Source organism: Lates calcarifer, unplaced genomic scaffold (assembly GCF_001640805.2).
Source record: "Lates calcarifer isolate ASB-BC8 unplaced genomic scaffold, TLL_Latcal_v3 _unitig_5673_quiver_385, whole genome shotgun sequence".
Classification (NCBI taxonomy): domain Eukaryota; kingdom Metazoa; phylum Chordata; class Actinopteri; family Centropomidae; genus Lates; species Lates calcarifer.
The window spans coordinates 194,882-212,439 of NW_026117659.1; the positions used below are offsets into that span (position 1 = coordinate 194,882).

The 17,558-nt window shown below is 41.2% G+C and overlaps 1 protein-coding gene across 1 annotated transcript; it reads right to left on the reverse strand.

Annotated features, from left to right (window-relative positions):
- Positions 1-9,023: 9,023 nt before the first annotated feature.
- Positions 9,024-15,409, reverse strand: LOC108875487 (serine protease inhibitor Kazal-type 1). Its single transcript, XM_018664461.2, has 4 exons — positions 15,241-15,409; positions 14,233-14,327; positions 9,306-9,412; positions 9,024-9,160 (listed from the first exon to the last, which is right to left on the reverse strand). The coding sequence occupies exons 1-4, from the start codon at positions 15,347-15,349 to the stop codon at positions 9,109-9,111; spliced, it is 363 nt and encodes a 120-aa protein (XP_018519977.2). The 5' UTR covers positions 15,350-15,409; the 3' UTR covers positions 9,024-9,108.
- Positions 15,410-17,558: the final 2,149 nt, after the last annotated feature.

Here is a 17,558-nt window from a genome sequence, read left to right on the forward strand (position 1 = left end):
TGTTTTTGCTTCTACAGAGTTTACAGCCAGTACTCATTGTCATTATTATGCAATTAATGAACATTATGGGAAACTCAGCCACATTAATTTCCAGTGGACACCAGACACCAAATTTAAGGAATTTCTCACTTAAGGAATTCTGACCCTAGTATACCACAATGTAGTAACTATTACAGTTACTACAGTTTTGAACCTCTTCCAACTTGCACCAAATGCAAAAGCTCCTATCTACAAAATGATTCAGAAAAAGTGAGGAAAAACCTCCTATCTACACTTTGTAAGGCACTAATACTTAGTTGGTATTGATAACACATTCTACAAGAAAATAGTAAGTTTTTTTTAGTTTTCTCAAAAAAGTAAATTTTTCAGATAGGAGGTTTTGCTCTTCGGCCATCGATATGGGACTCAGGCTTATCCCCACCTGGGTCTGTCACATCATCTTTTGCTTATACTACATCCTTGTTATACACTAAAAATAAGGACTGCTGGGCCCATGGTTAAAACAGTAAGAACGTGGCCTGAGGATGCTATCCCTAAGCTCCAAGACTGCTCTCACCATAAGAACTGGTATGTATTCCGAGGCCAGGGCATGCAGACGCGTGAGTCCCTGGATGAATACACCACAACAGTATTGGACTACATCAACTTTTGTGTAGACTGTGTAACATCCTGGAAGCAGGTATACATGGTAATTAAACTGGTTTTGTTTGTTATCTACAGAAAATAATTAGTTGCCACTACTTAAGTCATTTTGAATCAGCCACCACATTTGACACTAGAGTGTTGTTCCATACACTGCCAACTATTGGCCAGTTAATGTAAGTCTAACACAAATTTCTCAAAACCAAGATGGCCAGACATGCTGAGTAGCTCGCGATTATCTTGCCAATTCTTCTATAGTAGGAGACCCCTGCAGGTAAAAAAAGGTAACATCAAGTAACATTTAAGGAATAATAGCATTGTTAAAATTTCCAAATATTGATTTTATATTAGGAGGAAATTACAATTAATCATCCACTAGATTGGATATCATCCATCACTGGCTATATTTCAGCTACATTTCATACTATTACTGTGACAATATAAGATAATCCTTTATTAGTTTCACAGCAGGGAAATTTACATTGTTACAGAGGGAGCAGGGATTGTAAAAAAAATAGAAAAAGGCATAAATACAAGTAAAATACCAAACAAGATATAAACAAGACAATATTATAAAAATACAAACAAAAAACAACATACACGGGACAATTTAATAAAAATATAAACAAAAGAACAATATACATAGGACTAAGGAAGTTTTTCCTTGCCACTGTCGCCTAGTGCTTGCTCATGGTGGGATCTGTTGGGTCGCTCTCTTTAATTATGATAATCTAAAGAGTACGGTCTAGACCTCTACATGAAAAGTGCCTTGAGATTACTTTTGTCGTGATTTGGTGCTTGTAACAGGCAGAGACGTCCATCAGTACCCCTTCCTCCTCGGCATCCGAGAGGGAGTCATCCGAGACAGAGTCATCTTCATTGGACGATGACCCCTCCTTGTCTCAGCTAGTCGAGGGAGGAGGTGACAGATTCTTTTGTAGGGTTACCCCGGCAGGTGTGGAGGTGTTGGAGGGATGGTCAGGATGGTGACAGTGGAACTCAGTGATCAGCTGCTTGTCCATGATGTGTTGAGCTGGAACCCAGGACCTTTCCTCTGGACCATATGCCTCCCAGTTGACAAGATACTGCAGGCCTTTACCCCGACGGTGGGAATGCAGCAGATGACGGACAGAATAGACCAGCCCTCCATCAATGAACTGGGGTGGTGGAGGTGGATTTGCCAGCACAAAGGTGCTCTCCCGGACCGGCTTGACCCTGGAGATGTGGAAGGTTGGATGTATACACATGGACCAAGGGAGCTGGAGTCTAACAAGTTGATGACCTTCTGGATACAAAATGGACTAATGAATCGGGGTGCCAGTCTCTTGGACTCCGCCTGCGGTCGTAGCATACCAGTCGCTGCTCTGGCCTGGACCCAAGTTCGACGGCAGCAGTGGATGAAGTCCTGAACGGACAGGCAGGAAGTCTCTTTCTCTAGAGCAGGAAACAGCAGTGGCTGGAACCTGTAGGCACATTGGAACGAGGATAGGCCTGAGGCGGAGCTGGTCAAAGTGTTGTGGGCATACTCAAACCACAGTAACTGCTGGGACCAGGAAGATGGATGTTTTGAGACCATGCACCATAGAGCAGTCTCCATTTCCTGGTTTATCCTTTCAGTCTGGTCGTTGGACTGGGGGTGGAATCCAGATGACAGACTGATGGTGGCCCCTATGAGTTTGCAAACTTCCCTCCAAAAAATAGATGTAAACTGAGGTCCCCTGTCCCAGACTAGATCAGTGGGGAGACCATGAAGTCGAAAGATGTGCTTGAGGCCACTGTACTGTAACAGTATTGTACTGTAACACTATAATCTGGTCAGAGACAAGCTACAGTACCGTTGGGGAACAGGCAGGGGATGTGGTTGAGGAGGCAGTAACCGGTAACCAGCAGAACAGGCAGACAAATCCAAGAGGGTCAGGCAGAAGGAGAGTCCAAAGACGGAAGTTAACAGGCCATAAACCGGAGAGTTCTGTCCACAAATATAACAAAATCCATAGGTGACTGGCAGGCTCAGAGTCAGGGACGGAAGGCAGGTTGGCTTACCAGGGAGTAGGCAGAGCGGGTAGGTTGAGAAAGGCAAAGATGACTAGAGCTTCAGCAGAGTCCAGGGAGGCAGAGGCAGGACAGCAGCTTGTGGCTGCAGGCAAGGAACTAGAGAACACAGAGAAATGAAATGAGTCCTCAAAAAACACAGAAGGCTCCAGATAAATATACTAGTAGAATTACTAGAGATGGCTGTAGTCATTACCACTGTAGCAGAACAGACAATCTGGCGAAGAGTGAGGGAAGGGCCAAAGCTTATATCCTGGTACTGATGAGGTGATGAGAAGCAGGTGTGCCACCATGACCACAAGCTATACCCCGTCTCTGTCAAGAGAAAAAACACACAGGGAGGAGATGGTAAAAACGCAGACAAGGAAACATTAGGAAAACACTGGGAAAACACAGGTGGCCACAGGCAGACTGTGACAAGTTAGTGTCTTTTATATTTTGTAGAGCTCAAGTACAGTGCATGATAGAAAGGTCTACAGGACAGTAGAGCAAATACCACCTCAGTCAAATGAGGATGACACTAATGGCAGTGATGATGAATGGCTGCCAGTAATGACAAATGCTAGCAGTAGTGACAGTGGAGCTGAGGATGCTGAGGGAACTGAGGATGCAAAGAATCTAAGGAGTCAGGAGCAAGGTTCAATATTTTTAAATTGCACTGAACAGTATTAAAATATGTGAACACATCAGTTTAACATTATTACAAATTCATATTATTAACATAATATATAATTGTATTGATTGGTTTGTTAAATACATAGCTCCTCAGTTGAAAACTCAAATGCATGCAGTCTACCTGAGTGGATGTGAGAAACTCCTTGAAAAAAATGTGTTTTAAAAATATGAAGTTCAATTTTTTTTTTCATGCCTAAAGAAGAAAGGGTTAAGTAAATGTACTCAGTTACTTTCCACGACTGGCCTTCAGGTTTCCAACATCCTGATCCGTCAGTGCTTCACCTGAACTAAGTTGCTGAGCATCAGAAACACAGAGGAGACTGAAGAAAAAGAACCTCACACCTCACAGTAAGGACTCCTCTGGATTCAGACTGAAACCTGTGCTGCCATCTAGTGGTTGTTACAGGCTCTGCTACACCCTGTACAACACACAGTCGAACATTTCACCTGTCTGAAATATCACAGTACTCATAGTGGTGAGTGGAGCTGCAGTATGTTGGACTAACACACAGCATGGAGCACCACATCATCTACAGCACAGACCAGAGCCACCACACAGGAAGCCAGGATATATACACTGAGTCCTGTACTATAACTTCCTCTGAATGTGAACAGAAGTGATAAATGTGCTTCTGAGAACCAGCAGAATCTGGAGTAAACCTGTGTGTGTTGACCGTCATGGTCCCTGCAGTTGTCAACTAGTTAAAATGGAGAAACTATGGGAAATAAAATGTTTCCTGGTCATTTCACTAGTTTAAAGTCTTTACCTTTGTGCTGTGGAGGTGTAATGAACCCTGATAACATGGGAGGAAATGAGGGTTTCTCAGTCCCTCTGTGTGTCAGGCTCAGAGTGAGCTGAAGTTATGGACTAACAAAGCTCTCAGTGTCGCTCAGAGGGAGGTGGTGTTGGTTGGTGTTTGTGAACAGAAACATTGAGGAATAAGGTTGCAAAATTCTGGGAATTTTTAAAATAGGAAACTTTCCATGGGAATTCAGGGGAATATATGGGAATTCAAGGGAACAGATGGGAATCAATGGGAATAAACTGGAAATTAGCAAAATTGCAGGTTAGCCTGTAACGAGGAACTTAAATGTAGTTGAAAAAACAAGCATAATGTTGGTTAGAACAACCAGATTTAATGCAAATTCAGGTGAATCTCCCCTGCACTGTGTATTCTTCCATCACATGCACAGATCGTTTCTAGAATCCTGCTCACCACAGCAGGACTACTGCATCTGAGCCCATGGACCACATCCAGTCAAGTCAGTTTGTGCCTTGCAAAAGTATTCACCCTCCTTGGCATTTTTTGTTTTCTGTTGCCTCACAACCTGGAATTAAAGTGGATTGTTTGATGGTTTGCATCATTTCATTTCCAGAACATGCTTGCAACTTTGAAGATGTGATTTCTTTTTTATTGAGAAGCAAACAACAAATATCTCAAAATAACAGAAAACTTCAATGTGCATAACTGTTCACCCCCCTAAAGTCAGTACTTTGTAGAGCCACCTTTTGTGGCAATTACAGCTGCAAGTTGCCTTGGATAAGTCTCTATGAGCTTGCCACATCTAGCCACAAAGATTTTTGCCCATTCCTCAAGGCAAAACTGCTCCAGTTCCTTTAAGTTGGATGGGTTCTGCTTGTGAACAGCAATCTTCAAGTCTGACCACAGATTCTCTATTGGATTAAGGTCTGGGCTTTGACTAGGCCATTCCAACACCTTCAAATGTTTCCCCTTAAACCACTTGAGTGTTGCTTTTGCAGTATGCTTAGGGTCATTGTCCTGCTGGAAGGTGAACCTCCATCCCAGTCTCAAATCACTGGCAGACTGAAACAGGTTTTGCTCAAGAATGTCCCTGTATTTAGCACCATCCATCTTTCCTTCAATTCTGACCAGTCTCCCAGTCCCTGCTGCTGCAAAACATCCCCACAGCATGATGCTGCCACCACTATGTTTCACTGTGGGGATGGTGTTCTTGGGGTGACAAGATGTATTGGGTTTTCGCCAGACATAGTGTTTTCCTTGGTGACCAAAAGGTTTAATTTTAGTCTCATCTGACCAGAGCACCTTCCTCCATACATTTAGGGAGTGTCCCACATGCCTTTTGGCAAACTCAAAACGCTCTTATTTTTATCTCTAAGTAATGGCTTTTTTTCGTCACTATTCCATAAAGCCCAGCTCTGTGGAGTGTACAGCTTATTGTGGTGCTATGGACAGATACTCCAGCATCTGCTGTGGAACTCTGCAGCTCCTTTAGGGTTATCTTTGGTTTCTGTGTTGCCTCTCTGATTAATGCCCTCCTTGCTCGGTCCGTGAGCTTTGGTAGCCGGCCCTCTCTTGGCAGGTTTGTTGTGGTCCCATGTTCTTTCCATTTAATGATGATGGATTTGATGGTGCTCCAGGGGATCATCAAAGATTTGGATATTTTTTTGTAACCCCATCCTGACTTGTACTTTTCTACAACTTAATCCCTGACTTGTTTTGAGAGCTCCTTGGTCTTCATGTTTGTTTGTTTTTTTTAGTGTTGCCTGTTGCTTAGCGGTGTTGTAGCATCTGGGTTCTTTCAGAAAAGGTGTATATATACACTGACAGATCATGTGACACTTAGATTGCACACAGTGGACTTGATTTCACTAATTATGTGACCTCTGAAGGTAAATGGTTGCACCAGAACTTTGTAGGGGCTTCATAGCAAAGGGGGTGAGTACCTATGCACACACCAATTTTCAGTTTTTCATTAAAGGAAATAGACAATATACATATTTTTTTCTCAGTTCACTTCACCAACTTAAACTATTTGGCGCAGATCAATCACATAAAATTCAGATTACAAAACATTTAATTTACAGGTTGCAATGTAACAAAATATGTAAAATGCCAAGGGGAGTGAATACTTTTGCAAGGCACTGTATTTGATTTATGGTATTAAAGTTTAATGAGCAAATTAAAATAAAATTAAAGAAAGAAAAAAGAAGAAGAAGAAAAAAAATGTGTTTATACAATAGCTGGCTGGTAAATCAGAGATGCTAAATGTGAGCAAACTAACACCATTTCATTAACAGTTTAAGAGGCTAGCTGTCAGGGTGCTAGCACAGCTGGCTCAACTGTGATGCCGTTTTCTGCCTTCTGTCAGTGTTCTGTTCATTCAAGAATGTAGGTTATAGTCTGATTTAGCAGCTGACTGAGAAGTGTTCATCTGCTCATCTAGTCTGTTTTTATTTATTTATCCAGCATCTATCATGAAATATTTTACAAATTTCTTACCTACAATATTTTCAGAATTCCTCAGCTTAACTTCCCAGGGAAAGTTTCAGGAAAGTTTCCACAAATGTACCCCTTTTTAACCCTACTGAGGAAACAAACACATGAGCATCAAAGGAGAGTTGGAGCATCGTGTTGGGCTGTTTGACAGCTGGAAATGAAAACACTTTCAACTGAGATGTAAGAAGGCTGTTAGGGTTGGTTTAATTAGTTTAAAGGGAAATGGCTCAGACACACTTAGAGCAAGGTTTGTGATAAGTGTTTATGTTGAAGCTGTGAAGAAACTCTGAGACTGTAAACTGTTTTCATAATGTGACACTGAAAGTTCTTGTGTTTTGTTTCTGTTAATGGAAAGCTGCACACCCAGCAAGCTTAATACACAATTTGTGTAGTGTATAACTATGCAAACACAGCGGAAAAGGATGTTTACACCTGTGTGCAGCTCAAAATGACACCACGTATCCTGATGATAAAATAATGTAGCTGTCACAGCCTCTGCTGTGACTGATGACAGGGACTGTTACAACAAGCACGAAAATGTCAGTAATCTGATTTCCTAAGGCAGCTCCATAAAAAGAACACTTCAGGCTTCTTCCTGTACATTGATCTAATCCACAGAGACTGGAAGAACTGGACTGAGGTTTCACTGACTTTCTCCATCAGCACTGTAAATGGTTAGTGAGTGAGTGCAATAAAGACATTCAAGGTTATAACTGTTTGTTCAGCTGAAGCTCGTTGTGTTTGTCTGTAGTTGTGACTTAGATGATGATCCTGTCACATTTTATGACCAGTTAAAGCAGAAAACCAGGTTATTCCACAGGATTCACTGACTTGCTAATTAAAAAAAACCTTCTCCAGTGCTGTTTATAAATATTTTCCTCTGATCAGCAGGAGTAAAGACTGACTGGAGTTAAAGAGAAAGAGGGGTGATGTAATGAAAAGTGCTGCTATGATGCTGTTTGTTTCCCTGTTTCAGCTAAAGTTGATCTAGGGTGTGTGGTGTGTTTGATTTATTGTTATGCTCATGAGTGTATAACTTCAGTATTAAGTGAATTGGTGTGATCAGCACAGGGTGTCCCCACTGAGTTTAATCAGGATTTCTCTGAAACAATTGAGTTATGGCCAGTTTCGGGTTAGGGTAACCCTAACCCTAACTTGGTGTGTATGTTCAGGAGACAGAGTAGGATGTCCCCAGTGAGTTTAATCAGATTTTGGTTAATACCCCAGATCATGTGCACTGACACTTTAGAATTTCTGTCCAAATTGGTTTTAGGTGTTTGTAGGTTGGACTCAAAATGCTTTGGTAGACCTGTTTCCAAACACGGACTAAAATTATCTACCAAGATTTCTGATGATTGGACAATTTAGACAATGTCCTGCTAAGCCCCGCCCTTGGCAACATTTCGTGATTGATGGTGGCCATGGGGCTCCTTCCAGCACATGACAGTCAAAAAGACATCAGATAATAATAATAATAATAATAATAATAATAATAATAATAATAATAATAAATAGTGAATTTCAGGTGATGTGAATTTTGTCCCAACAATTCCCACCATGAACAGTAGTAGTAATAATAAAGGAAAGAACATTTGAATATTTTACTGAGCAGAGTTTTAAATGATTTATATCCCTGACCCTGATCTGGTTTAAACTTGCTCCCTATGAAAACTTTACAGTAAAATGTATCTAACCATCACTTCCAAAGTTCTTATTGTTCAAGATGCTGCATGACAATCATCAGGCCCACTGACACCAGCAGAACTATCTTGCCTCCCTCCTCCTGAATTTTAGGTGCTGTGAGGTTTATAACAAAAGGGCTGAGTTTACACCAGAAGAGAAGTGAGATCAGTGCTCTCTGACTGTGTGACTCAGGATTCAGGTCAGACCACAGCACAACTACATCATGTGGACATATTGTTCATGTTCTGGACAGCCATCAGCATTGTGCCACACTTTGGATAGAAACTTCTTTTCAGGAAATACCAAGTCTTCGTCAAGAACTGATGAACAGGTTTTATTTTCTGGGAGTATTCCTGAAGGTAGTATGGGAGTATCTCTCAGCTGATGAGCTGGGACAGTATAAAGACAGCTGCTTGTTTCAGGAGGAGCAGCAGCACAGTTTGTTGGCATAAAACCATAAATGATCCTGAGAGGAAGGCACCTTTGTTATTTGGAGGTTGAAATCATTAATGTGTTTTTATGTATTAAACCAGGACCTGAACCAAGAGCTGTGAGAGACTGAACAGAACCAGAAAACACATATAAAGCTATAGTCATTACAAGAGGAGACTGACTCTGACTACATGTCCTACCTACTTACTGACTGGTATGAACTGTAGGCCTGAACTGGGCTGTAGATATAGAACTAGTCTGAAGTAGAACACAGGAGACTGCTGCAGGATGGAGCTTTATTCAGATGGCAACATACAGGGAATGTGTGTGTGTGTGTGTGCATGTGTGTGTCCACCACAGTTGGTTAATGAGAGCACACTCCTTTGAATGCTACCTTCACATTCTTCTTCTCTTTCCTGCAGAAAAAAAACAGCAGATGACATTAGAACATTGTAGTTTGATGTACGTGTGTGTGTGTGTGTGTGTGTGTGTGTGTGTGCGTGCGTGTGTGCTCGCGTGTATGTGTGTGTGTATGTGTGTGTACTTATAGATGTGTGTTACCTGTTGTGCAGGCAGAGAACACACTCTGTGCCATAGGTGGTCCCATCACTGCCACAGACTGGATCAAACTCCTTGGTGCAGGGTCCTTCATACTTGCCGCAGGCAGCCTGGACACAGGCAGGTGGTCACATGGTTATTGATGAGCCACATAGTTATTGATCAGTCACTCAGATTGATATCAGCAAATATCAGAAACACCTCTTGGATGATGCAGTTCAACTCAGCAGCAACTCAGACTGGATTCACCTGAGGATTCATTACAGGATTGACATAGATTTAATACTGGCTGCACCTAATAAACTGACCACTGACTAAATGCACAACATCAGTGGAGGTTAAAGGTCACTGAGAAGAGCCAGGTGGTTACATGCTGGATCAGTTCAGGATCTCAACAGTTTAAAGCAGCAGTGTGTAGGATTTAGTGACCTCTAGTGGTGAGAACACAGATTGCCAACTGAATACTCGTCCCCTGAACTTTCCCTCTCTGAGCGTGTTGGAGATTCTGCAGTGGCCGTCAGGTGACAAAATGGTGTCAACTTCCATGTCAATTACTCTGTCAAGAAAACTAAATATTTTATTGATGTTATTATTGATGTGAGGTGGTGTCACATTTTGTTGTCACAGCTGTGTTCATCTCTTCTCCTGAGCAGAGGAGACAGGCTGACGACTTGTTATATTAAGCCCATGAAAATCTCCCATAACTGTTATTAAGATTTTAAATCATAGATGAACAGATATTGACCCCAAACGTCTGAACATGATGACAGTGTCTCTGACGCTGATGACAGGGAAGCTAGTCCGAGTTCTCTGCGAGTTTATAGTGGATTATTATCAGTTATTATACCACTACATGAACCCACCCTGCAAGAAAACCTACCACATCATAACAGTCACCCCAGGTGAAACACTGTATATTTAGATATTGCATTTAGTTGTCTGTTGATTGTGCTGACGTGCTGACATGCTAACGTGCAGCGTGACGTGCAACGTGTTTCAGATTGCTGTCTGTCTCAGTTTATATCATTTTTCTCTTACCAACACTACATCTGTGTCTTCATCACCAACTTAATCTGCACATTCACAGAAGTTGCTAATTCACCCTCAACTCTTTTATTCTGTGCGACTCTTTCGCCACTTCTACACCGATTCACACTATCCTCTGCTAGTGACTTTAGCTGAACTGCTAGCCATGGCTTCTTGCTCTCCTTCTCCCTCTCCTGCTCTCTCTTGCTCTACGTGTCAGATGCTCAGTTACTCCTCTGCCTCATTTAATGATGATGGTATGTGTAATAAATGTAGTTCGTTTACTGTGCTTGAGGCAAGGCTTAGTGAATTAGAGACCTGGCTCTGCACCATGGAAGCAAATTCAGTAGCTCGTGCTAGCCAGCCCCCCATAGTCAGTGCAGACCAACCAGGCATAGCTCCTGTTAGCATTGCTGCGGCAGTTCCTGAGCAGGCTGGCTGGGTGACTGTTTGTAAGGACAGGCATAGTCGGAGGCAAAAGCCCACTGCTGATCACCATTCAGTTCACATTTCAAACAGATACCCCCCACTTAGCGACACACCCGCTAAGGAGCAAACTCTGGTGATTGGCAACTCCATTCTGCGGAACGTGAAGATAGCGACACACCAGCAACCATAGTTTAAATTCCTGGGGCCAGAGTGGGTGACCCAGAATGATATCTAAAGCTGCTGACTAAAGATAAACATAAATATGGTTCGTCTGCACTAATGACACCTGACTATGCCAGTCAGAGCTCACTAAAGTTAATGTTGAGTCGATGTGTAAGACAACGTCGGACACCGCAGTTTTCTCTGGTCCCCTGCCCAATCTCACCAGTGATGACATGTATAGCCGCATGTCTTCACTCAACCTCTGGCTGTCGAGGTGGGCTTTATAGAAACTTGGAGCTCATCTGAGGGAGTCATGGTCTGGTATGGTATGGAAGAGACATTATTCATCCCACTTTCAGTCATCCCCTCATTACCCCATAGAGACTGTACCTGCCCCCCCCCGATCACTTAAATTAACTAAATCAAGGCACCGGCCATGGAGATGGGGTTGCAGCCATTTTCGACTCCAGTTTACTAATTAACCTAAACATAAAATCAATTATAACTCATTTGAAAGCCTTGTTCTTAGTCTGTCACACCTAAGGTAGAAAACACTAATTGCTATTAATTGCTAGTAACTCTCGAACCTGTACACTAAGACAAATATCACACTTGAAATGGCATACTACCAAACTGAAGGAATCCTGCTTCACCTGGCAAGATAGCATTAAAATGTGTAAGAAGGCCCTCTGTAATCCCAGAACTGCCTATTACTCATCATTAATAGAGGAAAATAAGAACAACCCTAGGTTTCTTTTCAGCACTGTAGCCAGGCTGACAGAGAGTCACAGCTCTATAGATCCATATAGATCTAAAATGTTTACTATTAGAAACAACATTCATCACCGCCTGCATTCAACCAGCACTGATTTATCTCAAAACACAGGATACCTAGTAACAGCTGCGAAACCTGACCTAGACTGTTTTTCTCCCATTTGCCTCCACCAGCTAACCCCAACTATTTCTTCATCTAAACCTTCAACCTGTCTCTTAGACCCCATCCCAACTCAAGGGAGCTTTGCTCTTAATATGCAGTTCTGTATTGGATATGTTAAATCTGTGAACATGAACAAGCTATGTGCCACATCCATCTGTGAACCTCTCAAAACCTCTTCTGAAAAAGACTACTCTCGATCCAGACATATTAGCCAACTATAGATCTATATCTAACCCCCCCTCTCTTTCTGAGATCCTGGAGAAAGCAGTTGCAAAACAGTTGTGTGACTTTCTACAGGACAATAGTTTGAGGATTTTCAGTTGGGATTTAGAATGTATCATAGCACAGAGACAGCACTCAAAAAGTTACAAATGATCTCCTAATTGTATCAAACAATGGACTTGTTTCTGTATTTGTCTTGTTTGATCTCAGTGCTGCTTTGGATACGATTGACCATCACATCCTTTTACAGAGACTAGAGCACTTTATTGGCATTAAAAGAACCACACTAAACTGGTCCTATCTATCTCATAGGCTTCAGTTTGTACATGTTAACAACAACTCCTCCATGTACACAGAAGTTAGACACAGAGTTCCACAAGGGTCAGTGCTTGGACCAATTCTATTCACCTTGTATATGCTTCCCTTGTGCAACATTATCATGAATCACTCCATAAACTTCCATTGTTATGCAGATGATACAAAACTATATTTATCAGTGAAACCTAATGAAACCAATCAGTTAGCTAAACTTCAGGCACGCCTCAGGGACATTAAGACTTGGATGACAAGCAACTTTCTACTACTGAACTCAGACAAAACCAAAGTTATTGTACTTGGCCTCAAACACCTCAGAAATACATTTTCTAATGATGTAGTGATGCTAGATGGCATTGGCCTGGCCTCCAGCTCCACTGTAAAGAATCTTGGAGTTATCTTTGACCAGGATATGTCCTTTAACTCACACATAAAACAAACTTCTAGGACTGCCTTTTTTCACCTGCGTAATATTGCCAAAATCAGACATTTTCTGTCTCAAAAGGATGCAGAAAAACGAGTCCATGTATTTGTTACTTCCAGGCTGGACTATTGTAATTCATTATTATCAGGCTGCCCCAACAAGTCTCTAAAGACTCTGCAGTTGATCCAAAATGCTGCAGCACGATTACTGACAGGAACTAGAAAAAAAGACTGTATTTCTCCTGTGTTAGCCTCTCTACATTGACTCCCAGTCAAATCCAGAATAGAATTTAAAATCCTCCTCCTCACCTACAAAGCCCTTAATGGTCAGGCACCTTCATACCTTAAAGATCTCATAGTTCCCTACAATCCTACTGGAATATTGTGCTCCCAGAATGCTGGTTTACTGGTGGTTCCCAGAGTTTCCAAGGAGTAGAAGGGAGGTAAAGCTTTCAGCTATCAGGCACCTCTACTGTGGAACCTTCTTCCAGTCTGGGTCCAGGAGGCACTCTCTGCACTTTTAAGAGTAGGCTTAAAACACTCCTTTGTGATAAAGCGTATAGTTAGGGTTGGCTCAGGTTCGACTGCTGAGAGATTTCCCATGACACACTGAGCTTCTCTCTCTTCCGTCTCTCTCTCCTCTTCTGTCTCTTTCTGCAGGTATTTCTGCCTCTGGAGCTGTAGAGTCTGATCTGTGATGACAAACCTCCTGCTGCTCCTACAACTCCACTCAAGACCTGCTGTTATAATTAGAAATTACTATTATTGCTACTTTTGCCATTATTACTTCAATCATCACTTCTATTATTACTACTACTGTATTATTGATAGCACTTTTTTTACATTAAATCCATGTTATGCTATGTTCTTCTGTCACTATTCTATCTATTTGTCCATTCTGGGTTACTGTAGAAACATGGCAGCACAACATGGCGGACTCCATGGAAGAGGACCCACTCCCTATGTAGAAATAACCTGCTCATTCTAAGTGAACGAAAACACAGTGATGATCAGTTTTAGGTGGTAACATACTAATAAAAACAACACAGCTCTGCTCAGGTCCTGTAGATGTCAGTGATGACCTCACTTCAACACATCCTCTGGCTCATCTACAGTGTTTTACCTCTTTACTCATTTTTTAATAACTGATGTTCTTACTGACTGATTGATCTTCTATTTATCAATGGATTAATATTTCATTTGTAAATTCTTTTTACACTACTCTTTTTACTCCCCAGTAAGTATCAAATCATGAATGACTCTGGAAACAAATGTATTGATGCCTATTTTCATTGTACAGTTAACAATGAATTAAGTAAATACTGTATTACTGTTTCTATGACCCTTGTGATCCTCTGTAGCAGACATTGTGCAGTAGTGAGAGCAGTTTCATTCTGGAAACAAAGCCTCTCTCACCTCTCTGAATTCAGACTCGGGTTCTGGAGCTCCAGACATCATGGTCTCATCACTGTCTGCAAACTGGGCCACGGTCTCATCCTCCTGGGAGAGGACTACACACACATACACACACACACACACACACACACACACACAATACCAGTTTAAAGTCAAAACCTGGAAAGTCCCCCACCACCACCAGCAAAACCCCTGAATATGATCTGGTCCAACATGTCACCTTCACACAACTAGGTTGTAATGTAACAACACAAGAACAACACCAAGTGGGGGGTGGGGGGAGTGAAGTGAATACTTTTTCAAGGTGCTAAACACAGAATATCTGCTGTCACACCCCTCACACAAAACAAGTCCATTATTTGAGGTTATCAAGAGAAATGTGGTCCAGCCAGGTCTCAGCTTCCTCTTGTTGTGTTTTCCTTTTGTTGTGTTGAATAACATGGAAACTGAACATTTCAGGCTGCAGGGTAACTTTAGTCCTGGTACACCATGTCTGCTGCTGATAGAAGTGGTCTCTGCCAACAAACCAGAGCCTGACAGTACACAGTGGGTTTAGGCTTCATGAGGACCTGGTCTGAGGTCTACATGTCTGTTTGATAAAGGTAAATAACACCAAGCTTAACCAGCTCTTATCAGCCGTGAGAGGACAACATGTGAACCACAGCTGAAACCCTGATCCAGCTCAATCCATGTTCTCTGTCCTGCCACAGCTCCAAAACACATTCATTTCTTTTTTAAAATAAAACAAACACCACATCAGCCCCTCCTCTGACAGAAATAACATCCATCTGATGTGACAGAGCAGTTGAATTCATATACAACAACACACTGACAGAAACTCATTCTGACATTTTTATTATTATTCTAGACACAGAGTTGTCTTGTTGGTGTCTCTTTTCTAGAAAATCCTGTTTAATAAGAAAACCGCCCCAGGAACAGTGGAGCCGTCATCCACTTTGTTCAGAGGAAAACTAACTGATTTACTGTGTGAGGTGTTGGTGAACTCACCAGAGGCATAGAGCAGCATAGAGACACAGCTCAGCAGCACAGTCAGCTTCATGACTCCCAGTGTATGAAGGTCTTTCTGTGGGCAACAAGTGTGTGTTTCACACATCATGTTTACCTTTTATACACTGCCTGTCCAACTGCCTGAAGCGCTCCTCCGATTGGCTGCCTTTTAAAGACCAGGTGACAGCCACCAGATCATCTGAGCCACAAGATTACACCAGAGGATGAAATGAATAACAGGAGAAACAAACAGCAGGCGGAGACACTGACAGCAGCCTCAAAGTTCACCTTTAACCTTTAATACTTTAACATGAGTAAAACAATTTTTGACAAACTATGTTAAAGCTGAAGTGAGACTTTTACACATGAATAAAGATCCACTACATTCAAACCCCCACTGCTAGACCAGTTCACATGATGCTGATTTAGCGCTGAACATATTGTTATTTTGGCACTTGGAGTTGCACTTTGACTTTCATTTCACAATAGTGCAATGACAGTAAATGAATTGAACTGAATTTAATATTATAGTATACTACTATATACTGTATTATACTACTCCATGCTACTATGTACTGTACCATACTACTCTGTAGCTACTATACTATACTCTACTATACTACTCCATGCTACTATATACTGTACTATATTACTCCATGCTACTATATACTGTGCTATACTACTCTGTAGCTACTGTATACTGTACTATACTACAGTCTTAACCATCACTAACTTTACAGGCAAGGTGCACAATATTATATAGTTCCCGTTCCAAATTAAGAAACAAAATATAATTTTTATGGCACTGTTGTTACCCTTCATTAGATTATACCGATTCTCTAAATAAACTTCAAAAGATAAAATAATCTACAAAATAAATCTTAACAAAAATAAGTGTCACTGCTATATATCGTACAATACTACTATATCCTTTACTATACAACACTATACTGAATTACTGGTGATTTATTTGATACTATACTACTGTATACTGCACTATACTAGTATATACTTTACTATTCTACTCCATACTACTATATAGTGTACATACTACTATACTGTACTATACTACTCCTTTTTATGGCTTCACAGCTAAAGAATCAGAGTCAGTCTGTGTATTCCTTGGATATTCTTTAAAACTGCCATAGTGGCAGTCTTATTTTAGGCCTTGTTGATATCGTTGAGGACTGCACCAAGGCAACACAGCATCCTGTTTCATTTCTGTTACAGAATTGAAGGGGGCTGTAGTTAAGGGAGGACATCTAATATCTGATACTTGTGGTGAGTACTTAAAAGGCTTATTACAGTACAAGGTCTACTACTTTCAGGGCAAATAAGGACATTATAGATTTGTTTTGTCCCAACCACAGACCCAGAGAGGGGTTTGAAAAATGAAATGGTTGTTTAGACCTTTACATTGGGAAATAGCATTCAGACACAATATGATTTACAAGTTAACAGTACATAAAATGTGTAAAAAAAAAAAAAAAAAAAAAAAAAAAAAAGTAATTTATTTTTTTAAATTAATTTTATTCTAGTCTGGTCAGATGTTTTGGAGTGGGGGTGGAGGTACTCAAACCACTATAATCCACAGCCTTGTGGTGTGATGAACTTCTGATAAACTCAGTGTTCTATTGCTCAAACTGGACTGTCTGGATTGTATGTGATTTTCTCACTTGTAGGCTACCTGAAGCAACATGCCCACACCAAAGTACCTACTCCACCCTTATGTTGCATTCATGCAATGTCGACAGAATTAGAAAAACAGGAAAAACCTCCCTTAACTCTGACTTGAGAATGTTCACACCTTATTCCAACATGGAAATGTCTGGTCACACTTTCTAAATCAGCCTAAGTTATCAGTGAGTGAGTATATAACCCAACAGAAGTTCAGTAACAAGTGCAATCAGACACTTTAGGCCTATAGCTCATTTTTACTAATATTAACACTGGGTCTTATTTAAACTGCCAGTGACAGTAGCTTTGCTGAAACTATGGTTGGTCTCACCAAATTAAAGACACTGCTGAAAATTTCTCCAAATTTACTGAATTTCAGCCAAGAGGCCGTGGTCCTGCTTCTAGTCTCGACCTGAGGTCGTTCTCCTGCTTACCCTGTCTACCCATGAGTCACATTTATTAAATGTTGATAAAGGTGCATGTCCAGGCCTAAATTTCCACGAGATACCGTGTAGTCTAAACGGCCCTTTGTATTTGTTATGTTGTCACTGTGTTAATAAAACTATATGTATATTGCGGGGGTTCATACATGAAAAACAGATGAAGAAAAAAGAGGTAAAGGGTGAAACTGGGCTGCCTGT

What these genes read in the sequence shown, in the direction of transcription:
- LOC108875487 (XM_018664461.2), bottom strand. Translation starts at nt 15,349, where the DNA reads ATGATGTGTGAAACACACACTTGTTGCCCACAGAAAGACCTTCATACA. An exon ending in TATGCTGCTCTATGCCTCTG is followed by an intron (nt 14,328 to 15,240) that starts GTGAGTTCACCA and finishes ATGTGTGTGTAG; the next exon opens with TCCTCTCCCAGGAGGATGAG. An exon ending in CCGAGTCTGAATTCAGAGAG is followed by an intron (nt 9,413 to 14,232) that starts GTGAGAGAGGCT and finishes GCCTGTGTCCAG; the next exon opens with GCTGCCTGCGGCAAGTATGA.